A 26,219-nucleotide genomic window follows, 5' to 3' on the forward strand; every position below is an offset into this window, starting at 1 on the left:
AGTAGTGAACAGATCGTTTGTATTCAAGGACCGACTCTGGATTAAATCTGAGAATTATTTACAAATCGATAAAGCCCTTATAACACAGCTTGTGAGACAATTAAAGCATTCTGCTGAGAGTAGATTCATTCATATAAGGAAATGAGTTACAGAAAATCCGTTGCCAATGTCCCAAGATTGAAAGAAACAAGAGCAAGTCCCCATCCGTATTTAGTTTGTGTGTCAGCTTTAGTGAGCAATCCTTTTCAACGTCTCTATGCTAGCTCTGTCTCCTTGTGCTTCATGTCCATGAATAACGCAGTGATCTGATGCTTTCTCTCTGCAAAGACAAATGTGAACAAGAAAACATTTGAAAGTCAATACAGAGAATACAAGTTTGTTATGAAATCAAAATAGCTCTCTCTATCTTTATATAATCAATACAAAGAAGTTGTGCAGAGTAATTCATAAACTTGACAATGGCAGCCACAAACCGGAGATAAATTCACAGATAATCATCACCCAATGTTTTTGGTAGCTGATGACATAAGAAAAATGCTTCTATGAGCTTAACCCACCGAGCATGTCTTTTGTTTAGCTTTTGCTGGCCTTTAAAATGTTTGAAAGACTCATGATCCTTGTAGATGACAAATTCTTTATGCCAAAAATAGAATTGTCAAATTTACAAAACTCGAACCAAAGCATACAACTCATTGTCACGCGTTAGGTAGTTTAAGATTGCTCACCTAATTTCTCAGTGAAGAAAGTAACGAGCTTCCTTTCTTGCATCAAGACAACATCTATACCAATATCATATACATCACATTCTTACCACTGATAGTTCTTGATCTCTTAAATATTAAATATATTTTATAACACACATATATAATATATATATATATATATATATATTCTGATTTCTAAAAAGAACTCTTATATAATTCTACTTTATATAATTCTATTTAGATCAAACTATTCTCCAAAAATGACTTAGAAATTTGGTGTCTTTTTTTGAACACTTTTTTAAACATGAAATTTGGTGTCTTTATCAAAAACAATTGTCCTAAAACTGCTATGCAAACTTACAATTTCTCTAAAGAACAATTGAAGCCATCATCCGTTCTATGACAAACAATGAATTAAGCCATTTTCGAATACATGTTGACCACAACAAAGATTGAATCTCTTATTTTCTTAGTTCTAGGTAATCCTAACACAAAATCCATCGACATACCAATCCAAGGTTCAGAAGGTATAGACAGAGAATGGTACTTACGTTGTGATTGACCTAAGGCAAGTTTGCAAGTAGTGCATCTCCCACAAATTCTTTCCACATATTTTCTCATATACATCCAAAAGAAAAATATTCCATGAAAGCTTCCAACGTCTTCACATCAAAAATGACACATGAGACCTTCTCCATTCCTGACAACAATTCTTTCAAGGATCTGTTAGGTACACACAAACGGGTTTCAAAAAAAGATAGTCATCCAACTTATAATACTTGCTGTGAGCAAACTTTTCACAAGATTGGTACACCTCTTTGAAATTCATATCATTCTTATAGTAAGTTTTGATTTTTTTCAAGCCCCAACAACTCAACATTGAGAATGGAAAAGAGAACATACTTTCTAGAGAGTGTATCAGCCACAATGTTTTAGGTAGCGGATGACATAAGAAAATGCTTCTATAAACTTAACCCACCTAGCATATCTTTTGTTCAGTTTTTGCTGGCCTTTAAAATGTTTGAAAGACTTATGATCCGTATGGATGACAAATTCCTTACGCCAAAAATAGTGTTGCCAAATTTGCAAAGCTCCAACTAAAGCTCACTGTCACATGTTAGGTAGTTTAAGATTGCTCACCTAATTTCTCAATGAAGAAAGTAACGAGCTTCCTTTTTTGCATCAAGACAACATCTATACCAATATCATATGCATCACATTCTTACCATGAATTAGTATTCAAAAATAGTATTTAAAACCTAAATAAAAAATATATCTAAAATCGTTAAAAAGAACTATATTTGAAAATATAAGAACTGGAATATTATTAATTCGAAATGAGTTTGGATATAAACAGATTTTAAACAGAATCATAATTTATTTTCACGAAACCTGACTCAAAAGAAAGTCAAACTCGAATAAAACTAAAGAAATAAATTTAAAAATTTGATCCCAACCCCGAATAATGATAATGTCATAAAAAGATAAACTAATGGAAAAATCACATTTTAATCTTTTCATGCTAAAGCTTACAAGCACTTTAAAATTTGAACTATTTTTATATTTCTAACTATTCAAATAGAAAATTGAACATATTAAACCTTGAATTTCTTTTTCTGCCAAAATCTGATGACATAAAAGTATGATGTGTCACGAAGTGATGATTTGGCGAGATAAATAAATAACGATGGCTGTAATTTTTTAAAAAGTGTTTTGAAAATTTATTTTCAATTAATATACTAAATAAAAATAAAATAAAAGATATTAAAATTATATTTATAATTAAAAAAATTATAAACTAAAAAACTAAATAATCAAAAATGAATAATGAATTTTTTTTTTGAAAAGCATAAGATGTTATGCTATAAACTTATATAAATATATATATATATATATATATATATAATGAATTTTAATTATGTAATTGATATATATATATATATATCAATTACATAATTAAAATTCAAAATCATGTCGAAAATATGTAATTAGACAAGGACTGCTCACCTACAACAAATATACTTATCCGATTTGATATTTTGTCATCTAGAAAATGTTATACCATAATAATTCGTGTTCACTGTTTTTTTAAATTCCAATTATATATATTTCTTCTTCTTCATGTCTGTTAATTTGATAGCATGACATCTTATATTTTTCTAAAAATAAAATCTTCAAACTTTTGTTTTTTTGTTAATTTTACAGTTTTATTAACCTTAGAACTTTCAAACTTATATATATTTATTTATAAAAAATTTATTTTATTTCAATTCTTATTTAAAATAAATTAGAATAATAATTAAAAATAAATTACACATAATCACTATTTACTTAGTCATTTTGCCAAATTATTACTTTTTGCCAGATCATCTTTCATTATCGATTTTTGGCAGAAAGGAAAATTCAAGATTTAGATATGTTAAAGTTTTTATTTTGAATGTTAGAAATGCTAGTGAAAAAAATTGGTTTGTTTAAAATGTGTGTAAATGTGAAAAATTTAAAATGCGAATTTTCCCCGAACTTACTCAATTTGTTTTATATTTCTTACTTCAGAGTTTAGACGTCTTGCGGTTTCACGATTGAAATTAAACGACACGTACTTCCCGTATAGAAAACTAATCCGGCGAGATTTTGGCTGCTTTAACGAAAACTATCATCAACCCCCGTCGTCTTCGAGCTTCCGATCTTGAGCTTATCTCACGACGAAACCCTAAAATCGGCATCGCTGTTGATTCTAATCGTTTTCCGGTGAAGTTGATTCAAAAGTAGCTATTCAATGGCTTACGTAGACCACGCGTTCTCGATCTCGGACGAGGACCTAATGATTGGGACGTCGTACACCGTCAGTAATCGACCGCCGGTGAAGGAGATCTCACTCGCGGTGGCTCTCCTCTTGTTCGGAATCGTAGGAATCGTCTCCGGTTTCTTCATGGCGTACAACCGCGTTGGCGGTGATCGAGGCCACGGTACGATTCATTAGCTAGTGAATATACTTTCCTGAAGAATTTGGGTTTCTATAATTAGCTGGTTTTGATCTTTGTTTGTTGTTGCTTATGCATTTTACACATCTCTTTGCTGCTATGTTAAACAAAGTATACATCAAGTGGGTTGTAGATGATTGTATAACAAAGATACTGTCTTTTTGGTTCTATTTCAAAAACAATAATTGGGATAAGTAATTACCAAAGACTCATTTTTAATGATATTGTTGTCTGATTGTTGGCTGGTGAAACAGGTGTCTTCTTCATTGTACTCGGGTGTCTTGTGTTTCTCCCGGGGTTTTACTATACGCGGATTGCATATTACGCTTACAAAGGATATACAGGCTTCTCCTTCTCCAACATACCATCCGTTTAACCACCCTTATGAATCTCGCTCTCTTCTCTCCCTTACTCAATGTATAGGCTGTTGTTGTTTCTAATGGTAGGTTTTGTATTGCTTAATGACTTCTTCTCTTTAGTGTGATGTTTGCATGACTTGAATGATCCGTGTTTGATATGTAATCTCTTTTGATTTCTCATTCTCTATGTTAGGTCATTATTACTCATTAGTTTTGTGTCTTTATATACCTCAGCCGTGTTAAAAAATAGTCAAAACTTGTCATATGTAATGATTCTTGTTTAAAAAACGTTATCCTTACATAGAGAATTGTAAGATTAATCTTTCTAGAACAAAAGAAGTCTTAAAACACAGAGTGCTGCTATATCTTAACCAAAAGGAATGTATTGAGGAAAGCTTATAAATAGTTCTAATTTCTAAAATGGAATAATGGACTCATTTTAAGATTCTAAAGCTCACGAGAAGGTCGTTTCCTCAAGGTGTGTAGTTCTGTGCCATATGGTGCTGATCCTCTAATGAATGCTACACCAATTCAAACTGTTCCTCCTGGTACTCCTATTGTTACACCAAGTCCAAATTGTTTATTCGTAGGGGTTAATCAAATCCTATTCCAAACGTTTAATCGGACCTGCACTCTTTTTTTTTATATAACAAATTGTATTTTTTTTTATCAACTTACTTTTGAAAAAAAAAATAGAAATGGATTATCCAAATCTTTTGTGCCATTTGCAAGTTGCAACTATTATTTGTACTCGTTAATTACGACAAAACACATGTTTAAACTTGGGGTATATTCCATATATACAAATGGTTCTTGGACGGTTAGGTCCCACAAACTAACACGTCAGGATCAGTTACAGCTAAACCGTTAAGACCTGTTGAGCTGAACTTGGCTCTTCCTTCTCTCTATCGTGCCGCCACAAACACTACCCGCCTCTCACTTCTCCATCCCTCTCTCTCTCAAACATGACGTCATGCTCTTTCTCCAGTTCCTCTCTCTTCTCCTTCAACCTCCCTACTCAAAACTCTCTCCACCGTCGTCCACCAACCCTCCCCCGTCACGCCATCCTCTCCTCCACCGACGGCAGCAGCAACGGTGCTTCTTCTTCTTCATCTTCTTCTCCGACCGTAAAGCCTACTCGAACCGAAGACAACATCCGCGACGAAGCTCGCCGCCACCGCTCCACCTCCGCGAATCCCTTCTCCGCCAGATACGTCCCGTTCAACGCTCCCCCCGGCTCCACCGAGTCCTACTCCCTCGACGACATCGTCTACCGCAGCGAATCCGGTGGCCTGCTCGACGTCCAGCACGACCTCGACGCCTTGAGGGCCCACGACGGAGCTTACTGGCGCAACCTCTTCGACTCCCGCGTCGGGAAAACCAAGTGGCCCTACGGCTCCGGAGTCTGGTCCAAGAAAGAGTGGGTCCTCCCCGAGATCGACCACGACGACATCGTTTCGGCCTTCGAAGGAAACTCGAACCTCTTCTGGGCCGAGAGGTTCGGGAAAACGTTCCTCGGGATGAACGACTTGTGGGTGAAACACTGTGGAATCAGCCACACGGGAAGCTTCAAGGATCTCGGCATGACTGTGCTGGTCAGCCAAGTCAACCGTCTAAGGAAGATGAACAAACCGGTGGTCGGAGTCGGATGCGCTTCCACGGGAGACACTTCCGCCGCTCTCTCCGCTTACTGCGCATCCGCAGGGATCCCTTCGATCGTGATCCTACCGGCGAACAAAATCTCCATGGCGCAGCTGGTTCAGCCGATAGCTAACGGTGCGTTTGTTCTGAGCATAGACACAGATTTTGACGGATGTATGAAGCTGATCAGAGAGATTACCTCCGAGTTGCCGATTTATTTAGCTAACTCGTTGAATAGTTTGAGGTTAGAAGGGCAGAAGACAGCAGCTATAGAGATCCTTCAGCAGTTTAACTGGCAAGTTCCTGATTGGGTGATTGTTCCTGGAGGCAATCTCGGTAACATCTACGCGTTTTACAAGGGTTTTAAAATGTGTCAAGAGCTGGGACTTGTCGATAGGATCCCTAGGCTGGTTTGCGCGCAGGCCGCTAACGCGAATCCGCTTTACTTGCATTACAAGTCAGGGTGGAAAGAGTTCAAACCGGTTAAGGCGAACGCTACTTTCGCCTCCGCGATTCAGATTGGTGATCCGGTTTCGATAGACAGAGCGGTGTATGCGCTTAGAAACTGCGACGGTATTGTGGAAGAGGCCACGGAAGAGGAGCTGATGGATGCGATGGCACAGGCTGATTCGACAGGGATGTTTGTGTGTCCGCACACTGGTGTTGCACTGACGGCTCTGTTTAAATTGAGGAGCCAAGGGGTGATTGCACCGACTGATCGGACCGTGGTGGTGAGTACTGCTCACGGGTTGAAGTTCACTCAGGCTAAGATTGATTACCACTCGAAAGCTATACCGGATATGGCTTGCCGGTTCTCAAATCCGCCGGTTGAAGTGAAGGCGGATTTTGGAGCTGTCATGGATGTCCTCAAGGGTTACTTGGGGAGTAAGGAACTTAGGTCATAATACCGGCCGTTGTTTTTATCTTAGCTACTTGTATGTCTATCTACGTTTGTGTTCTGTTTATACTACTTGTAATATTCTTTTGGTATATATTTTTATGCAAATTTTCAGAACAATCTTGTCTGCAGATACATTTTGATTTTATAGTCTGCGCAGGGAAAATATAGTTTTGGTTTAATGATACAGAGTGGGTTTGTTGCAGGTTTGGTCATGCACAATCATCTTTTACATGGTCTATGTGACTCAGGTCATATCCAGAAAACAGATGGGATTGTTAAATAAGATGTGGGAGATGGGTCCTTGTCCAAACTGAGTTTCTTTTTTTTTTGAAACACAACAACTTCATTCAATTAAACTTAGGTGGAGGTCATAAAGACCTCACAAACATCCAGAATCTGTTTTCTTCCTTATGATCAATTCATATTTTAAGAAATTGCTATACGACATCTTCTTTAATTCTTCTTCTTCTTCTTCGTCTCCTTTTCATATGATTGTGGTGATCTAACAAGCTGCTCCATCGTCACCGTCTTCTCCAAAGCTTTTGTTTTTTCAATCACGTTTACAATATGCTCAAATTTTGGATCCAACAATCTAAAAGCTTTCTCCATGATTCTCACCTCATCTAACTTTCCACCATTTTTTCAGGTTATTAGTGACCGTAGACTCTTGAAAATTAATCAGAGATGAATTCACTTTCATTTATTTGTAAAGCTTCAAAATTTCCTCTTGGAGTTTAGAACTTATCATTTTAACTTTTTTTTTTTCTTGTAAGAGGTTTGAAGCTTCTCCCATGCTTCTTTAGGCGTCTTTACTCCAGAAACCTTATCAAATGTGTCTTCATCTAATCTTTAATATATTAGATAGAGTCTTTTTGTCTCTCTTCCTTGAGTATCTCAAACTACCTTTTGAGTTTGAGATAGACCATCATCATTCTCCGGTTCAGTGAAGTCTTTCTCAACTATCTTCTACACATCATGCGCTCTTAGGATATATATCATCCTTAGACTCCAGTTGTCATAGTTGGTTTTTGTGAGCATCGGAACTTGGAAGAGAACACCATTACTTGTCATCTTTAAAAAAATCTTAGTTCTGACATCACTTTGTTGGAAAGGGAAACTTATTTATATAAAGATGGAGAAAAGAAGACTCCAGCTTCTACTTCAGTGTCCTCAAACAGAGAAATTGAGTCGGAGGATCCGACAAACCACCAGGAAGGTCCTGACTCGACCTTATCATCGAGGTTTGCCACTCCAGGAACCTTCCAGATCTATGTGGAAAACAGAGAAGGCTTCCAGTTAAAGCCGCGTACTTAGGTGGTTGAGAGCAAGATCCGATGGAAAAGAGGAGGGGATGGGAGACCTCTAGATGACCGAGTCTTAAAGAGAATGGGAAAGAGCGTGCGGTCAAAGGCATCTTTCACTAAAAATATTTGAGTAGATAAAGATTCAAATGAGCATACATCTGATTTCTGTTATAAAATTACAAAATGTAATATAAGTTTTCCTATCATCTCTCACTAATCAGATTTGAAATGAAGCCATAAATTTATTAACAAGAGCATAACAATATTTACAAACAAACAAAAAAAGCGGAAAGGAAGATGATCAAATAGCCGCAAAGTCAAATTAAAAAGAAAAATGTTTTAAAAAACAGGTTTTGGATGTTGCTAACAAAAATTAAGTAAAGAATGGCGGGAAATAAACGGCTGGAACTGCCACAAGTTAAACTGGCCGTGCAAGAAATAATAAATGAACGGCCAGTTCTGGGCAGATAAAAAAGCAGCTGCGGAAAAAAGAGAATTTCCTCAATATCTTCTCTTCTCTATTCAGCTGCACGCAGTTATGTCTGTACATTTAAAAGAATAAAAAAAATTCAATGGAGCAAGAAACATATAAAAAGTTGCAGAGGAATGTTTTGTAGAAGAAGAAGAAGATGACTTGCATAGAGTCACTGTTGTGAATCATCAACTGTAGAAAGCTTGGCGTAATCGATTGCAGAGTCACCTGAGATTTAAGATGAAGTTAAGGCATGGAAATGTAGTCCAGAGCATGTTATTTTGTTTGCAATGAAGAAGAGGGAAACATGCAAGTGCTAATTAACAAGAGGCTTACTTAGGGTGGAGTCAGTTGATGAACGTGGTGGCGAAAGGTTTCCTTTGATGTCTGCAATTATATTTTTCAATAAACTATGAGAAGCCACAATGCAGAAGAGAAATGATGTTAACCAGGACACAAAGAAGAAGAGTTGCACCTAAAGACCGGCGAGAACGGACAGCGTCAAAGTTTCTGTATGTATATCCCACAAAGTTTATGTTTTGAGGGGTTATGCTCACCTTCAAGCAAAATACAAAGGCCCAGTAGATAGATTGATAAGTAGAGAACAAGAGACACGGAATAAGCAAATAAGATTTTCCTTAGAACTGTGGTAACCTTCCATGACGGTCCAGATCCAGTTCTTGTTGGTTTTGGACAGTCCACCTAAGGAAGAACCAGAAGATGATTGTGATGCGGCCACTGAAAGATAGAATGAGAACTTTATAAACCTTGAGATGGCGTTTTTTGTTACCTCATCAAACTTCATAAAATTCTGGGTATCAAGTTCTCCATTAACAACTGGCTTGAACGCTGCATCCATCTCGTATAGATTTTCCCATTCCACATCTTTGAACCAAGGATGAGCCTAGATGTGTCTTGTTTTGTCAATAAAAAAAGTGGATGGTAACAGAGAAGAGGAGAGAGTAAACAGCGTTTGTTATTATATTTACGTACTTTAATTTGCTCAGCTCCGGCTCCATGAGAACCAAGCCTATGCTCAGAATCACAGAGCAAGCTACAAATGAGATCTCGTGCCTCAGGTGTCAACCTTGCATCATCGGGGAATACCAAATGAGTTCTCCATCCCACAATCTTAAAATCCATCATGCAAAACATTCGGGATAACGGAAAAGAATGGTCAATTTTGTGTCTGAGAAAAAGAAAAGGTGTGACAATAACAAGGCAACGCAAAACATGTTCGGAACTATTGAACACTTTCTCTGTCTATAACTATCTCAGCAAATGAGATAAAGAAAAAAGTGAAACTACTGTAAAGTAGTAGCAAAGAGACCTTTCTACATGTTGTTACAGGGTCATCAGAGTAAAATGGGGGATAACCAACGAGCATCTCATACATAATGGCTCCCAAAGACCACCTGCAGTTGAATGAATGTGTATGAGTCGATGAGCAGAACTTAAGTAATGAATCAGCAAGAAAAGATAACAAACTGATCATGAAAGCACAGTTCTACGGAGAATACAAAGATATTTTGGGTGACCCACCAGTCACATTCTACACCATATCCCTTCTTGAGCAACACTTCAGGGGCAATATAATCAGGGGTACCAACAGTTGAATATGCCTGTTTCGAATCCAAAAGACATAAATCCAAAGGAGCAGTTTAAAGCACACCCCAAATGTGATAAAATAAGACGACTATCATAATAAAAGGCTTAAAACTGAGTTTTTTTTTTCTATACCAGTTTTCTTCTGTGTATCTGCCAATGTTGCAGCTGTTCCAACGGACTTCTCCAGCGCCTTCCTCGGCGTCCTATCGCGCAGTGCTCATCACATTCGATTGATTCATTCGTATTCTCATCATTCAAAGGTTCATTTACTTTCATAGCCGATATATGTCTACAGTCGAGAGGCTTACAAAGACCAAAATCTGACAGCTTCATATGACCATTCTTGTCCAACAGAAGGTTGTCTGGTTTTATATCCCTACAAAAGATACATCCAGTTTAACACTGTATTCATCTTAATGAGCCCCGGGAAAATAAGTTAAACCAACCTGTGAACATAGTTATGTTCATGTATCGACTCAATAGCCAAAACACTTTGTGCAATGTAAAACCGAGCCACCGTCTCAGTCAAGGTCTCTTCCCTCATAAGCAAAGTCATCACATCACCACCGGACAGATACTCCATAATAAGGTACAAGTATTCTGGATCTTGGAACGAGTAATAAAGCTTCACAATACAGTCACTAGCAACTTCTGCTAGCAAGTTCCTCTCAGATCTAACATGTTCAACCTATTTAGAACCAACAACCAAAAAGGGTATCTGAGACTTGTATACATATAATGTAAAACAAAGAATGAAATGAGATCATTGTAAGACTCTCACTTGCCCCCTACTAAGCATTTCAGACTTCCTCAGCTTCTTCATCGCATAAATGTTGCCAGTCTTTTTCTCACGGCATAGCCTTACCTAAGAAAGATACCACATTTACAAAACAACCAAAGTGCCTCTAATTTCTACATAAAACACACAAAAAAAAAGACTAACCTCACCGAAAGCCCCTCTACCAATAATACTGAGAAGATCAAAATCATCAACGCAAAGCCTGTTCCTCATTAACCTAGTATACTCTGTCTCTTTCCTCTGCAGATCCTCAAGCAACTCGTGTTGTTCTTTCTCCGATACATCTAAAGATGCTATCTTTTGTTCTAGCACCAAACGCCTGCAACTCAAAAAGAAATGACAAATTCAGATTGCTATTTTATTGTTCTCTTGGGAATATTAACAAACAGATGGCGTGCACAAAAGTACCTTTCTTTACGTTGTTGGATGTGTCTCATGCGTTTGCTGTAATGGTCCTCTATATACTTCTTCGCTGCAGCAACTTTCTCCAATGTCGAATTTGAAACCAACCCTTCATCCTCCACGACCTCCGACGTCGGAGATGACGTCATCTTCTCCACCACCTCCTCCTCGTGATCCGTTTCACAATTCTCCATCTTTTTTTTCTCTCCAAAGAACAAACGAAAATAAAAACTATTCCTTTCTCTTTCTCTAAATGCAGAGAAACTTTCGCAACATTTTGAGTGGGAGAAGGAAAGCAAAGCAAAGTCTCTTTCACATCCATACAAATGTACAAGTTTGGCATTCAGACAATGAAATCAGTAATTACCTTGAGATTTTTTGGTTTTCTATTTTAGCTACATATGGAGGAAAAAAGTAAGATAATTTTTTTAAAATAAAAAAACTTCCACAAACCACGAACTTACACGTGGGTCATTAATAGTATATGATGGAATGTAATTTTTGACAAACTTTATTAACTGGATCATGTTCCTATATCTTAGAGAAATTGTTTGACATACCATATTTGTATTTGTGGTAAATGTAGAATTCTCCCTAGATCTTATTACATATAATAATGAAAAATAAACTGTTTCACATATTAAAATGAGATTTTTTATGTGCGTACAAGTTTGGCATTCAGACAAATGGAATCAGTAGTTACCTTGACATTTTTGGTTTTCTATTTTTGCTATATTAGGGGGAAAAGTAAGATTTCTTTTTTTTTTTAAGAAAGGTTCACAAACCACTAATTTAGGGCATCTCCATCCCAACTCCATTTTTTCATTTAAAATAGAGTAAAAGTGGATATGGAATAAGTAATATGGCTGTTCGTTTGGTTGCCGCTGGTACCGACGGCAGCGGCAGCGTCAACATTCTGCGTCAACTCTTGTTCGTTTCGTTGACGCAGGAAGCTGCGTCTGACGCCGCGTCCGAACACCGCGTCCTGCGGCTGACGCCGTATGCGGCAGCGTCAGCGGCAGCGGCAGCGTCTGCGAAACGAACAACAACTATCCTTATTGACGCTGCCGCTGCCGCTGACGCCGAAACCTGCGGCAACCAAACGAACAGGGCTAATGTTTCAACCCAACTCCATATCTCACTCCATAATGAAATTTACTCCATAAATGGAGTAGTTTATTTTTTTGTTTATTCATCATTCCATTATGGAGTGGGAAATGGAGTAGGGTTGGAGAAATTTTACTCCATTTTCACTTTTACTCCATTTTAGAGAAAAAAATGCAGTTTTACATTGGAGATGCTCTTACACGTGGGTCATTAATAGTAAATGATGAAATGTAATTTTCTTTATTAACTGGACTAGGGATTAATCCGCGCGTAGCTATATTGATCTTCAAATGTTAATTATCTAACTATTCTTATTATTTTATATCAAATGGTAATACTAAAATATATTTTTAATGTATTATTTATTTTATTTAATATTTTTCAGATATATAGTTAATATATTTTTTCTACTTTTTATATTATATATATTTTTATTATTTATTTCTTCTATATTGTATATTTACTTATTCTAATATTACGCTAAATATCTAATGTAATATTCTTATTTCTTATATTGTACATTTAATTATTGTTTAGTTTTTTATTATATTGTATATTTATTTATTCTAATATTTTTGCTTTTATATTAAATAATAATATTGAGCTAAATTTTTAACGTAATATTTGTATTTCTTCTACTTCATATTTACTTATTATTTATTTTTTTATATTGCATATTCACTTATTTTAATATAACGAAGAAATACAAATATTACGTTAAAAATTTATCTCAATATTGTTATTTAATATAAAAGCAAAAATACTAGAATAAGATAATGAGTCAGTAACTTCAAATCTCGGACATCTAACTTCAAATCTCGGACATTTAAAAAAGAGTCAATAAGATAATCCATTTCATTATTTAGAAATGGTTATTTAGATGTGTACATATAATATTGGTTGGACGGAAATTTCGTTACTCCAACTATACTATATATTAGCCCGACAAAAGTTTTGGCAATCTAATCGTGTATGTGGTTGTCATTTGTTTAACCAGCCAAGCAAAAAAAATCATATTTTCGGTTAGAGATGCATCAAGGAAGCTTGCGAGAAGCATTATCACCAATGCTGACTTTTAAATTTAGGTGGGTAAAGGTGAAAAATGTGGAGATGAAAAGAACAACACTAGCTTAGTTGTTTAGGTTCAATAAGGGCCCGACCAGTTCAAACGTAGCAGTTGCAGATGCACGAGTTTGCTGATGTGGGTGGTTGCGGTTCCAAACGTTATTAAGCGTTTTGTACGACTGGCATAACGTTTAAAAATTGTTGCGTTTACGGGATATTTGTGACTGGTTGATTATAAGATATTGCAGCAGTTTAATAATAAATTAACAATATTAACATATTATAACATTATAAAAATAGAAAAAGATGATATTGTGATAAAATATAATGATTATTAATATAATATGATTTATAATAATATTATGTTTATTTATAATATTGTTTGTGAATTTAAATTAAATATATAAAATGTGTATATATATATATATATATTTTATAATATTTCTATTTTAAGTTTTTTAAAATAATTTTATATTTATTTATCCACCTGCAACCGCCTGCACCCATAAGCGTTCGTTGGAACCAGCTTTTGATTTTAAGAGTTTTTGGAGTGATTTAAAACGATTTGTAGCGGTTTGTATGATTGTTTCGAAACGCTGTCAACCGCTAACAATCGCAAAAACTGCGTTTACGCGTGGTTGATGGGAAACCAGTTAGGCCCAATCAATATATTTTAGATTGCTATATGCAATGAAACATATTAGCCGTTTATTTTGTAACAACTAAACATTACATTTCACAGATAATATTTTTTTTTTGTTATTGGCTATTAGGAAGCTTAGCAGTGTAACATTGAATGTAGCAAACATCATATAAATTGTTTATATACTTTTATTCATTATTAGCAACATTTCTATATGAGATTGCTATTAATCTTGAATATGTGTATAATATAAAAATATTTAAAATTTTAATTGATATAAACAAATTGTAATTGATTAAATATATCAGCCGTTTAACAACAAATCTCAAAAGTGTTCAAAGGTCTATAAACAAATGTGATCGCATTGTTATCAAATATGTTAGCAATCTAACATTTACTGACTTTGTTGGTAATTCTTAAGTGAGATATCTTACAAGGATTTAGGTATTTATGGAGATAATTTACATATTGGTGTGTAAAAATTATATAGATACATAACAAAGATTTGTGTGTCGCCGAAATGAACTTTATGTGTCCTGCTAAAAAGTAGTCATATCATCTATTGCTGCATTACTACGTAAATTGCATGGTCCAAAGCCCAGACCTGGACTTGGTAGAAACCCCTTTCCCGATAGAAATCAACGCAACCCAATTCTTATATTAGGATTTCAATATATGCTTCTTTTTTTTCCTTTTGAACATCCGAATTTCAATATATGCAAACCCAAGTTAATGAAGCTCATCTTGGAGAGACCCAATCTTGAAACACAAGCATTGTAGACTTTACAGATGATTTTCTCTCGTATTTTTCCAACAATAGATCATTTCGAACAGATTTATATAAAATTAAATTATTAAATAAATTGTTCTCTTTTTCTGGAGAAATAAAATAAATTCGACTAAATAATGATATTATAGACATAACGGGTTATACAAACGTGTAGCCGACTTAGCTCAGTGGTAGAGCGCGTGACTTTTAATCCCGTGGCCGTGGGTTCGATCCCACAGTCGGCGTTTTAATTTTTCGAATTTCAAATTTTCAGAAACGGCGGCGTTTGGGTACTCGTGAGGAGTTTATTCAGAGAAGCTTGATGAACTTCCTTTTGATTTTCTGTTTATGAGGAGTCCTATTTTTCTTATATAACTGTCACGAAAAATATATCAAATACTTTATTAACCAGTAATAAAATGTTTATTACAAAAAGACAGAGTTGACCATTAAACTATGTATGCTAAATAGCAATCGTTTACATTGTATTATTTATATGACTACATGACTTTTTCTGTTGATACTGTTCTTTTTTTTTTTTTTTTTTTTTTTAACAAGAGGTTCAAAGGTGACCCGTAATCCGCACGTGGTTTCCATTTGCCCAAAGGCCCGTAATCCGCACATGGTTTCCGATTGCCAACCATCTAATCCCCCTGGCCCGGAACCAGCCGGCACTAATACCCATTACCCAAGGACCCAGCACCAACGCCGCGATAACTTTAAACTTGGGGAGGGCGTAAAGCATTCCGTGGCCACAGGGGGTATTCGAACCCGGGTCCGTATTGGTGTGTTAACTACCTCAAGACCACTAGCCCACCACCCTGTGGTTAAAAATAGAAGAACACATCAGCATCTAAATAAATTAATAACTGATCTTATCTTCTCCAAAATAACTTTGTTAATTAGGCATTGAGTTTTGTCTATATCATCAGCTGCATTACTCAAATTACATTAGTAATTTAGTATTATGAAGAATAAGTCAATAATAATGCTTTTACAAGTTTATGCGTAAAGAGATGTAAAGGCAAAGTGGGGGTCAAAGGTACATATTTGAACACACCACCAATGCATGTCATTGTTTTCACTGACAGTAACAGTATTCTCTGTTCCATTGAGATGTAGTATTGTTTAATACTCAGAGAGATTTTAATATTACTTCTGCATGACAGTAAACTTTCACATGATTACAAAAGCCGGACTAGGTGAAAAGGAAAGAGATTGCAACCCAACTCTATTTTCTACACTAAACTCTACTATAGAGTAAAATCTTTCCAATCTCACTCTACATCCCATTCTAAAACAGTGCAACTATATTTTTTACTCTATATTTAGAATAACTCTATTTCTTACTCTATTATAGAGTAAAACTTTTTTTTATTTATACTTGAGTCCTTTTATTTTTCAATCTTTTTATTTTGAAACTATTTATAAAAATTTAATTATGCAAACAACACATAATTATGTTTAACACAATATATATAAATATTTAAACTTTATTATTATTAGCCAAAGAAAACAAGCACTAATTTTTTTTTTAAGATTAGAAAAAGAAACAAATACTAAAATTAAAAATAAGTAACTCAAAATAAAATTAAAACCATAGATAATAATGACTTATTTTTTTGGTAAATTGCTTCTAGATCAAGCAATATTGTTAAAATATTGTCCAAATGAGGTAAACGAAGGAGTAGCTTCTTGTTCATGTTGTTGACCATGTTTTTTTTGTTTGTAAAATTCGTGTTTGTCCCTCTTGAAAATATTCACGAACATCTGGATCTTGCAATGAATGCAAGTCACAAACAAAATATTTTTTGATGCATGTATGTAACTAAAATATATAAAAATGTATTGGTGACCAATGCATATGGACTACATGTATAATTCTACACAACATGATATGAGGATGAATGTGATTTTAGCACACCAACTAAAATGGGAAGAGAAGTTCCACTTACACAGATTCAGACACGAAAGAATGATAATCTTCGATTTGAAGAATTTTTTGGTCGATTTAAGAAAAAATCAAAGATAAAAAAATCCATTTCACACTATGAAACTCGTTAATTGATCACTTGTGGGAAGGATTTACTAATGGAAATGTTGAAGTTAAAATGTATTATGTTATTAGTAAAATGTAATGTAAGTTTTAATATAATAAATGTTTGATATAAATATATAATTTATGAATATTTTGTGAAAAATAAAAATAAAGAGTCAATTTGTAAATTTTGTAAGTAAAAGATATTAGTTATAAAATTAAAAATATATATTTAAGAATATTCATTTTTAGAGTCAAATATAGAGTAAACCATTGGAGATAAACTTTACTCTATTTTAGAATAACACTATTTTAGAGTGAAAATTAGTCTAAAATAAAGCAAACCATTGGAGATGGTCTTAGGTGTAAAAATATTTATTAGATATGTTGAATCTTTAGTTATACACACTATATATTTTAATAAAACCGGTGAAAATATTCAACGCGGTCGCTAATGCCAAAATTATATTTTCTAAAATAAAGATTGGTATAGCTGGTGATAAAGCAATAGCAGTATGTTGTATAAATTATGTACTCTCGTTTATGTATTCGATGATGTGATTGGTAAAGTAGTAAATGATTTATATAAAAATTATCATAAAATAATATATGATATGTAATTTATTTATTTTTAAATAATATAGATATATTTGTAATGTATTAATATATATTAGTTTATGTTTTTGTTACTAAAAATAATGAATCATATTTGATTACATAAATTAAATTATATTTTAAATGTGAAATATTATTCTTTTTAAAAAGTCAAAAAATATTTATTGCAAATTTCATTTTTGAAAATATAAATTTTGTTTTTGGATATAAACATAATTTTTTGACACTATTAAATAAAATATATTAATTATATTTAGTTATTTTTTATTGTTATATATTTTATATTCAAATATCTACCAAAATTTCCATATGAAAGCATTGAGTGAAAAAAATTTGGAGAACATTAGTATCTAGTAAATAATTTTCTAAATATTTTTTTAAAAATTAATGATTAGATAATAAAGAGCATAAAGCTTATGATATTGCTCTGTCAATCAATACTTTAATCTTCTTGAACCGGTAAAAATTGCAACAATTATGATATTCTGTTATTAATATATAATTATATATATGAATATTTTAAAAAAAATTGTTGTCCAGTAAAAATTAAATTTCGGAATATAGCATTAAAGCTAATATATAATCATCAAACCTGAATAACACATAATTTTATTAAGCTTATTTACAATAAATAATTGAATAATATCTACATTTGCAAATTGTGGTATATTAAAATTTGGGCAATTTCGTGGCAATGTTATATTCTCTTGTGGGCTAAGCAAAAACTAGAAAGGAAAACAAAATAGAAAAATTATGTTGGTAAGGCAAAAATCCTATAAATAAGAGAAATATCTCCCACCACTATTTCTGTCACCATTGTTGTCATCTTCTTCTTCTCTCTCTGGTGAATCGTTTTTTCCCCACTTCTAAAAATTAAAACTTTGATTCCCTTAGCAGGAAAGAGAGACGCGATAAACCGATTTATAAGCAATTTTTCTATTTTTCAACAATCTTTTCAAAAAAAAAAAAATCACTTTTGTCTTTCCATTAGATTCTGATTCTCTCTACTGCAATCATTTTTTTAACCGTTTTCCTCTGCATGCTTTTCGCTTTCTCTGTGCCTCTTTTCGTTTCCAGAACCTAAAAAAAAATGGCGGTTTTGGATTCTGGAGGCGTCGCTGTGCCGACGGAGAACGGCGTCGCGGATCTCGACAGGCTCCATCGTCGTAAATCGAGATCGGATTCTTCCAACGGACTCCTCCCCGATACTTCCCCGTCGGACGATGTTGGAGCTGCGGCGGCCGAAAGGGATCGGGTTGATTCCGCTGCCGAGGAGGAGGCTCAGGGAACAGCGAATTTAGCTGGCGGAGATGCCGAAACTAGGGAATCCGCCGGAGGCGATGTAAGGTTTACGTATCGACCGTCGGTTCCAGCTCATCGGAGGACGAGGGAGAGTCCTCTCAGCTCTGACGCTATCTTCAAACAAGTAATCATCTCAGATTCTATTTGACTGACTTTGCTCTTTTGCATCTAAAAAGAAAGATTGAATTTTTCATATGTGACGGCAGAGCCATGCAGGATTGTTCAACCTCTGTGTAGTTGTTCTTGTTGCTGTTAACAGTAGACTCATCATCGAAAACCTCATGAAGGTGTTACTGCCTTATTCTCTCTCCTTTTGCTTCAGGTTTTGTATAGAGCTGAGAACTTTACTGTTTGCTATCGTTCTTGTAGTATGGTTGGTTGATCAGAACTGATTTTTGGTTTAGTTCTACATCCTTACGAGACTGGCCGCTTTTCATGTGTTGGTAAACATTCTTTTATTACATATAATGATGAATTTTAGCGATTCGGATTCTTATAAAGTTTGAGTTTTTTTCATGTGGTAGTCTTTCACTTTCGGTCTTTCCTTTGGCTGCCTTCACGGTCGAGAAAATGGTACTTCAGAAATTCATATCTGAGCCTGTGAGTTAATAACTACTCTCTACCCTTTATTGAGGATGAATTTGTATCCTGAAGAACTTATAAGTTTCTTAATAGGTTGCCATCATTCTTCATGTCATTATAACCTTGACAGAGGTCTTGTATCCAGTCTACGTCACACTGAGGTGAGAATTAAGCTACGTTGGTGTTTCTGGTGTGATGCTCTTTTTTTTTTTTAAAGTTTAGTTGGCTAATTTGATGATTTTGGAAACGGACAGGTGTGATTCTGCCTTCTTGTCAGGTGTCACGTTGATGCTGCTCACTTGCATTGTGTGGCTGAAGTTGGTTTCTTACGCTCATACTAGCTACGACATAAGAACCCTAGCTAATTCAGCTGATAAGGTAATAGAACTAATATTTATTGGTCACTTGCATTGTGCTACTAGTTTGACTAGATACTGTTTATAAACTTTAGGTCGATCCTGAAATCTCCTACTATGTTAGCTTGAAGAGCTTGGCGTATTTCATGGTTGCTCCTACACTGTGTTATCAGGTAATGAGATACGTCTTCAGCTAATAGCGTTTTAAACATTCTTATACTTGTGAAAGTTTTTTGTTTAAACCTCGCATCTATGCTCTTCCCAGCCAAGCTATCCACGTTCCCCATGTATACGGAAGGGTTGGGTGGCTCGTCAATTTGCGAAACTTGTCATATTCACTGGACTCATGGGATTTATAATAGAGCAGGTGCGTTTTCAACATCTTTCTTTTTTTTATTTTTCATTCTGCATATTCGGGCTTCATCTTCGTTTGTTACTTCTTTGGCAGTATATAAATCCTATTGTTAGGAACTCAAAGCATCCTTTGAAAGGGGACCTTCTATATGCTATTGAAAGAGTGTTGAAGCTTTCAGTTCCAAATCTATATGTGTGGCTCTGCATGTTCTACTGCTTCTTCCACCTTTGGTATGCCATGATCCCGTCTCTTTCAACATGATCTATAAAGATGAACAACAAGTGAAAGGAGAATATCTCATGAAGAAATTGATGATATTAGTTTTTTTCACAGTTTGAGATGTAATTTCAGTTTCTGATCAAATCTCTTTGCATTGTTCTGGTTCAAAGGTTAAACATATTGGCAGAGCTCCTCTGCTTCGGGGACCGTGAATTCTACAAAGATTGGTGGAATGCAAAAAGCGTTGGAGATGTGAGTTGCCTTTAACCTTTTCTTACTAAAAAGACGTGATGTATGTCACATGACTAACCAAATTTCATGTGTTGTTCCTTTGTCAGTATTGGAGAATGTGGAATATGGTATGGTTCTCTTCCTAAAACATTGCCTTCTTTTCTATACGAAGCAGAAGCAGAAAGCTGATGGAGAGCTTTTTGTTTTTGTTTTTGTTTTAACAGCCTGTTCACAAATGGATGGTTCGACATGTATACTTTCCATGCCTGCGCATCAAGATACCAAAAGTGAGTGTGCATATATTACAAGTGATTTGCGATGATTGAGATTGTTTTCTGTGGTAATAGCTTTGACCCTCCACTCTTTTTGGTTCCAGGTACCCGCCATTATCATTGCTTTCTTAGTCTCTGCAGTCTTTCATGAGGTAAATATACCTTCTTCATCACCCTGGGCCTAGACACAAAACACGCGAGTGAAAGAGACGCTGAATTCTTACTTACAGTCTCTTGTTTACAAATTTCCTTGCAGTTATGCATCGCAGTTCCTTGCCGTCTCTTCAATCTATGGGCTTTCATGGGAATTATGTTTCAGGTAGAAAAAAAACAGTTGACAAAACTTCTGCCGACAAGCTTCACAAACAATCTGGAAGTTTCTTTTAGTCTTTTATTTTCTGACCACTCAAATGTGTTTTGCGTAGGTCCCTTTGGTCTTTATCACAAACTTTTTACAAGAAAGGTTTGGCTCCATGGTATGCTCTCTAAACCCGAAAGATAAAACTCTTTCTTCTGATCCACTTACATGTGTAATGTGTTGTTGATACTTTTAAAAATTTACTCTCTTTTTGGAATGGGATGATTAGGTGGGAAACATGATCTTCTGGTTCAGCTTCTGCATTTTCGGACAACCCATGTGTGTGCTTCTTTATTACCATGACCTGATGAACCGCAAAGGATCCATGTCCTGAGAAGGACTTTTTACGCCACAGAAAAAAATTGGTCAATTGGAAAGATGGGAGTTTTTGTATCCTTTTGGTAGCGTTATAAAGACTTTAGAGAGACGAATCCTTTTGAGTTCTTGTCTCTTTGTCTCTTTCACTCATTGGATCTTCTATTTCTCGTCTTTTAACAAGCCCATAAAGAAAAGTAGACTGAGATAATTGGATTCTGTTATGCTGTAAAGAAAATTTCATTCATATATGTTTGTAATAATCTTTGACGGTTACCAAAATACCGAGAAAAATAAAAAGTAAGCCTTTCAATGTATGCACCGGCTAAATACAGTTTTTTTAAAAAACCACGTCTAAATACAGTTTATCTATGATGATTCAACATTTTAAATGCAGGACAAAGAAATATAATAAAATAATAAATAATTGCTAGCTTTTAATGCATGTTGAAAAATCATTTGTCATAAACTGATGTTAAAAGGTTTTTTTTAGCAAAAACACTTTTTTCAAACAATGGGTTTTAACTTTTGAAATAATTATCAGATAGAAGGAACTTAAAATACGAAGGTTTTTCTCTATACAATGGAGAAGACAAATGAATCATATATTTTAAGCACTGTGGTATAAAAAATATTTTTTATCCCTCCCTTATATCAAAACTCTTAACTTTAAAGCCTTTCTTCAGAAGAATCATAGACAACCTTTAAACTCCTTCAAGAAGGGTTATGTTCTAAAGCTTTCATCTACGAATCAGTCTGACAGCTTTGCTTTGGGTTCTACAGGAGGAGTATTATCGTCTCCATTTGATTGTGGCAACGCTGCAGTCTCATCTCCTGCATTGCTATTGATCCGCAAGCTATCAATGCCTTTGAGTGCAGATTCATAGTTTGCATTATCACTCCCGCCACTGAACGGTTCACGACTACTTGAGTCCACAACTCTTCTTGATGATGATCCTTCTGATCGACCCAAGAACGATCCAGGTACCTGATAAACCATTTGGATCACACAGTTCAAATCATCCTGATTCGAAAAAATGTACCAGAGAAAAAAAAAGAAGCATAGCAAAACTTACCAGCTTGTCCTTTGCAGTTGCAGATTCGTTTACGTTCTTGGTCTTCTGCTTCAGGTTAAGATCGAGATTCGTTCTCTGATTTGGGAACTCTATGGAATACAAACACGCCTTGAGTATATATTCATTACTATGTGCCTGCATTTGTTTAGGAGAAGGATACAAACCTGAACGTTTCTCAGCGTTGCTGACTGCAGGGTTGAATCCAGAGCTAGTCCCAACACCACCATCCTGACAAAAGAAGCATCAAATAATCTGCGTGTCATGAATGGGATCAAACATCAAGACTAACAAAACTGTACATTGGCACGAGGTGAAGGGTTCCCAGGTTGTGATTGTTGATACTTGAGAACCGTCCAGTCAAACACAAAATCAAACTGGAAACCTGGGGACGAACAAGAAAGAAACCCAAAATAGTTGGTGTCAGCAGAAGATTATTCATGAGTTCAATAGCCTGAGAGGAAATGAATGACCTTCACGGATGAAAAGGTTGCGGAAGAGTCTCTTCAGATAAGCATAGTCAGGCTTATCATCAAACCTAAGTGAGCGGCAGTAATGAAAGTAGGATGCGAACTCTGTTGGATGACCTCTGCATAACGTCTAAAAATACATAGACGCAAATTTACATTTATATCTACAATCAACCTTCTCTATTTCATCATTATTCCTTAGTACATGGACTCATATAACTTTTTGAGTGAAGAACTTACTTCGATGGAAGTAGAAACCTTCTTTTCACTAATCTTGTCGTATTTCTGTTTTTTGTTCCCAGCTTTCAGTCCCTGCCACGGGAGACTACAAGAAAAATAGGATAAGAGATTGATAGATAGACAAGAAACAAGATAAAACAAAGATTATACGAAGTGACTCTCTCACCTTCCCATGAGGAAGTACATGAGGATATAACCAAGTGATTCCACATCATCCCTCCGACTTTGCTCTGCCAAGTATAGAATGTAGATTCGAATAAGATAAAGCATACAGTGAAAGAGAGAATAAGATTTGCGATTATCATTGAGGGTTTATAGAAGAAAAGCGATGAAGTATACCGATCCCTAGGTGAGTGTTCAAGCTGGCATATCTCGGAGTCCCAATTAGACTTTTATTCTCCCTGAATGATAATTACAAACTCAAGTCTCAGGAAAATACTGAATCTAATATCCAATTTGATGAATCCCTCTCTCTGCGCATGTTACCTGTATGGGATATGTCGATGAGTAGAGCTGTCTCTAAATTTCTTAGCCAAGCCAAAGTCTATGATGTAGACCTATAATAGAAAGAGAACAACAAATGTGACATTCCAAAAATCAAAGTTTCACCAAAGAAGAGTTAAATGAAGAAGAAAGAGAACCTGATTAGAGCGCCTTCCTAAACCCATGAGAAAATTATCCGGCTTTATATCACGGTGAAGATAGGATTTAGAATGGATGAACTCGAGACGATTAATCTGGCACAGGAAGCAAACAAGTTAATGAAACTCAGCAGTAGTAGTTGCGTTAACAAATGCATTAGTACATACCATTTGATCAGCCAGCATGAGAACAGTCTTCAAAGTGAACTTGCGGCTGCAATAGCCAAAGAGATCCTCAAGGCTAGGACCAAGCAAATCCATGACTAAGACATTGTAGTCACCCTCAGCACCAAACCACTTAATGTTTGGAATCCCAGCTGCATAATGCATTATTATTCAATAAAAAAGAAATGAACAAAACTCTATAAGGAGGAATGGGAAAAGAAAGAAAAAAAAGAAAAAAGGGTTTTACATACTTCCACCCTGAACAACCCTATATATCCTCGACTCATATGACAGTTGCGGATGCGCAGTCTTCACACTTTCCTGCAACAATAAAAAAGAATCAACTTTGAACAAAAAGTAAAGTTGGAGTCTTTGAACTTGGACAAGAGTATGAAAACACTCACAAGCTTAATAGCGACCTCTTCGTTGGTCTGAACATCAGTTCCTGCAATCACAATCATCAGAAGTCATCAAAAAAACTGAAAGTTAAGAGCTTTTCTCTTAATTTGACAAAATAGGAGAGTGGCGACGAACCGAGGTAAATCTCTCCGAAGGAGCCGCTACCGATTTTGCGGCCAAGGCGGAACCTATTCCCAAAACGAGGCTCCATGGTCAAACTCTATCCTAATGTTATGTCCCGAGAGAGTAACTAGGGTTCTCACGTACGGAGAAGCGAATCGAGTAGTTGATGGAGTAAATTGGAAGTGAGAGAGAGTTGGTGAGAGAGAGAGAGAGAGATTCGAATGGGGGTGTTTTGGTTAAGCAAGCAAAGGAGTTAAGGAGGAAGAAGAAAAACCTTTGCGTGTCGCTTTGCCTGTGGTCTTTTCTCCCACTTTTTCCCATCTTCTCCTCAAGCCGGTTCGGTTTGGTTATTTGAGATTAATTTGTAAATCGGTTCGGTTCAGTTACCGTTTTACCTTTTGGTTAAGCAAGCAATGGAGAAGAAGAAGAAAACTAAGTCTCGGCGTTCGGTTTCCGGGTCGGATTCGAGCCGGTTCCTTTCGGGTCCGAGTTTTTCAGGTCTTAGCTATTTAGATCTAACAGTGATATGCTTTAAATTAGAGAATGATCATTCAATCGGACTAAAGAGATATGAACTCGCCAAAATAGAAAACTAGTAGAATGAATGGTAATATAAGAGGGGTGGAAGTCTTTTGATACTACCAGACTTCAGTTGTTGCTTGATATGATACACAAATCTAACAAAAGAAGGATTTCTAAACGTTTTTGATATGGCGCACAAGTCTAACGAAATAGAGAATGTTTATTCGGAGATAACTTCACCAAGAAACAAGAAGTGTTCTACAAAGAACAAAGAGATAAACTCATAAAAAAAAAGGAAAACTCATTATCTTATTTCGTGGCTCTTAGGCCTTATTTATAGGATTATAAGTTGTAGAGATCTAAAGAAGAATGTGCTAAAAACAAGACATTGAAAATAGAAACAAAGACTTGACTAGATAAAGTCTTTGACTGAAACTTGGACTGCTTCTTATAGTCACGACCAAGACTTTGAAAAGTGAAGAATATGCTCCTGATGGGCCAAGACATGTCCCTTTGAGGCATGTCTTAGCCCATCAGGACATGACATATCCAATTCCATCAAATTTAGTTGATATTTGTCATATATATATATATATATATATGTAAAATTTTATAAAATAACTTAAATGTAACTATTAATAATTAAAATAAAAGATTTTAAACTCTAAATTTTACATTTTAAAACTTCATATTATTTAAAAAAATGTTACAAAATAATAACAAATATTGTTAACAAAAGACATTTCAACTAAATTATAAAATAATATATATAAAATAGAACACAAAAACATCATAGTTTTAAATATTCATGTTTTAAGCCGGGTACAAATCAGTTCTTATCGGGTCGGGTCTATACGAGTCGGTTCTTTTCGGGTACGAGTCTATTCGGATCGGGTTTTTTCGGGTTTTGGTTCTTATGGATAAAAAAATTTAGACTCAAAAAATACTTGTAAATTTTTGGGTCGGTTCCGATTTGGATTTTCAGGTCCAGGTTAAAATGCCCATATGCCTAAAGAAAAATCTCTGCGTGTGGCTCTTTGCATGTGGTCATTTGTCACTTCTATTCTCTCTTCCTTCTCGACCCTGTTCGGTTTGGTTCAATTCGGTTATTTGGAATTCTATTTGAGATTAGTTTGTATATTGATCCGGTTCGATTCGATTCGATTTACCATTTCACCCTTATCAGTT

The 26,219-nt window shown here is 35.3% G+C and overlaps 5 protein-coding genes, 1 long non-coding RNA gene and 1 other non-coding gene across 10 annotated transcripts; 4 read left to right on the forward strand and 3 right to left on the reverse strand.

The window, feature by feature from the left end:
* Window positions 1-54: 54 nt before the first annotated feature.
* On the reverse strand, window positions 55-2,239 carry LOC111200903. The gene is made up of 2 exons (XR_007316177.1): window positions 1,256-2,239; window positions 55-319 (listed from the first exon to the last, which is right to left on the reverse strand). It is a non-coding gene; the product is annotated as an uncharacterized LOC111200903 (long non-coding RNA).
* A 914-nt stretch (window positions 2,240-3,153) lies between these two features.
* On the forward strand, window positions 3,154-4,249 carry LOC106436343 (transmembrane protein 230). The gene is made up of 2 exons (XM_013877302.3): window positions 3,154-3,670; window positions 3,940-4,249. The coding sequence occupies exons 1-2, from the start codon at window positions 3,481-3,483 to the stop codon at window positions 4,059-4,061; spliced, it is 312 nt and encodes a 103-aa protein (XP_013732756.1). The 5' UTR covers window positions 3,154-3,480; the 3' UTR covers window positions 4,062-4,249.
* Window positions 4,250-4,796: 547 nt separating this feature from the next.
* On the forward strand, window positions 4,797-6,703 carry LOC106436352 (threonine synthase 1, chloroplastic-like). The gene has a single exon (XM_013877314.3). The coding sequence runs from the start codon at window positions 5,010-5,012 to the stop codon at window positions 6,588-6,590; it is 1,581 nt and encodes a 526-aa protein (XP_013732768.1). The 5' UTR covers window positions 4,797-5,009; the 3' UTR covers window positions 6,591-6,703.
* A 1,409-nt stretch (window positions 6,704-8,112) lies between these two features.
* LOC106436341 (serine/threonine-protein kinase tricornered-like) lies at window positions 8,113-11,525 on the reverse strand. 3 transcript variants are annotated; one of them, XM_022692430.2, is made up of 14 exons: window positions 11,178-11,525; window positions 10,914-11,088; window positions 10,752-10,835; window positions 10,417-10,658; window positions 10,103-10,346; window positions 9,905-9,984; window positions 9,693-9,777; window positions 9,356-9,493; window positions 9,153-9,266; window positions 9,017-9,064; window positions 8,838-8,919; window positions 8,699-8,749; window positions 8,525-8,590; window positions 8,113-8,432 (listed from the first exon to the last, which is right to left on the reverse strand). In XM_022692430.2, the coding sequence occupies exons 1-13, from the start codon at window positions 11,363-11,365 to the stop codon at window positions 8,535-8,537; spliced, it is 1,587 nt and encodes a 528-aa protein (XP_022548151.2). In that variant the 5' UTR covers window positions 11,366-11,525; the 3' UTR covers window positions 8,113-8,432; window positions 8,525-8,534. The 3 variants fall into 3 exon arrangements, with proteins under 3 accessions (XP_022548151.2, XP_013732753.2, XP_022548150.2); XM_013877299.3 differs by having other exon boundaries at window positions 8,529-8,590; window positions 11,178-11,524; XM_022692429.2 differs by having other exon boundaries at window positions 8,113-8,590; window positions 11,178-11,524.
* Window positions 11,526-14,929: 3,404 nt separating this feature from the next.
* TRNAK-UUU lies at window positions 14,930-15,000 on the forward strand. The gene has a single exon. It is a non-coding gene; the product is annotated as a tRNA-Lys (tRNA).
* A 3,498-nt stretch (window positions 15,001-18,498) lies between these two features.
* On the forward strand, window positions 18,499-21,417 carry LOC106436339 (diacylglycerol O-acyltransferase 1-like). The gene is given in 16 exon segments (NM_001316272.1): window positions 18,499-18,834; window positions 18,917-18,997; window positions 19,080-19,153; window positions 19,235-19,310; window positions 19,386-19,453; window positions 19,547-19,670; window positions 19,744-19,821; window positions 19,914-20,015; window positions 20,097-20,233; window positions 20,393-20,474; window positions 20,561-20,581; window positions 20,678-20,740; window positions 20,830-20,877; window positions 20,982-21,044; window positions 21,151-21,201; window positions 21,313-21,417. Coding segments are annotated over 16 exon segments (1,509 nt in total).
* A 501-nt stretch (window positions 21,418-21,918) lies between these two features.
* Window positions 21,919-24,788, reverse strand: LOC106436340 (casein kinase 1-like protein 5). Of its 2 annotated transcripts, XM_013877297.3 has the most exons (14): window positions 24,522-24,786; window positions 24,392-24,432; window positions 24,239-24,308; window positions 23,991-24,139; window positions 23,823-23,918; window positions 23,668-23,738; window positions 23,521-23,582; window positions 23,348-23,411; window positions 23,182-23,266; window positions 22,945-23,071; window positions 22,774-22,856; window positions 22,639-22,702; window positions 22,475-22,563; window positions 21,919-22,386 (listed from the first exon to the last, which is right to left on the reverse strand). In XM_013877297.3, exons 1-14 carry the CDS (start codon window positions 24,595-24,597, stop codon window positions 22,150-22,152), a joined length of 1,314 nt encoding a protein of 437 aa, XP_013732751.1. In that variant the 5' UTR covers window positions 24,598-24,786; the 3' UTR covers window positions 21,919-22,149. The 2 variants fall into 2 exon arrangements, with proteins under 2 accessions (XP_013732751.1, XP_048595614.1); XM_048739657.1 differs by having other exon boundaries at window positions 22,475-22,702; window positions 24,522-24,788.
* Between the last annotated feature and the right edge of the window lie 1,431 nt (window positions 24,789-26,219).

This window comes from Brassica napus, chromosome A9 (genome assembly GCF_020379485.1).
Source record: "Brassica napus cultivar Da-Ae chromosome A9, Da-Ae, whole genome shotgun sequence".
NCBI classification, from domain to species: Eukaryota; Viridiplantae; Streptophyta; class Magnoliopsida; order Brassicales; family Brassicaceae; genus Brassica; species Brassica napus.